This window comes from Buceros rhinoceros, unplaced genomic scaffold (genome assembly GCF_000710305.1).
Source record: "Buceros rhinoceros silvestris isolate BGI_N320 unplaced genomic scaffold, ASM71030v1 scaffold27963, whole genome shotgun sequence".
NCBI classification, from domain to species: Eukaryota; Metazoa; Chordata; class Aves; order Bucerotiformes; family Bucerotidae; genus Buceros; species Buceros rhinoceros.
This window is the reverse complement of record NW_010403435.1, coordinates 1-210: the sequence shown is the minus strand read 5'-3', so window position 1 is coordinate 210 and position 210 is coordinate 1. Positions and strand designations below refer to the sequence as shown.

Here is a 210-nt window from a genome sequence, read left to right as displayed (position 1 = left end):
TGCCTCATTCTGCCACGGGTCCCCGGGCGACTTGTTGTCAAAACCACATGCCACAGGGTGAAAGAGATAGAGATGAACCCACCCCTGCCGCAGCCTTCCTCCCCACCAGTGCTGTATCTAGCAAAAGGTATTTTCATACATATAAAAAAGATGTAAAGATTAACCTCAATCTCCTGTTCTCCGCGATACTCCCGGGGCGTTCTATCAGAG

The 210-nt window shown here is 50.0% G+C and overlaps 1 protein-coding gene across 1 annotated transcript in view; it reads right to left on the bottom strand.

Annotated features, from left to right (window-relative positions):
- Positions 1 to 205, bottom strand: part of TMC7 (transmembrane channel-like 7) — a gene marked incomplete at its 5' end in the record, with an annotated part of 13,351 nt that extends 13,146 nt beyond the window's left edge. The window contains one exon of the mRNA XM_010133020.1: positions 165 to 205. Coding sequence (XP_010131322.1) covers positions 165 to 205 — 41 coding nt within the window. The remainder of the gene's footprint in view (positions 1 to 164) is intronic.
- Between the last annotated feature and the right edge of the window lie 5 nt (positions 206 to 210).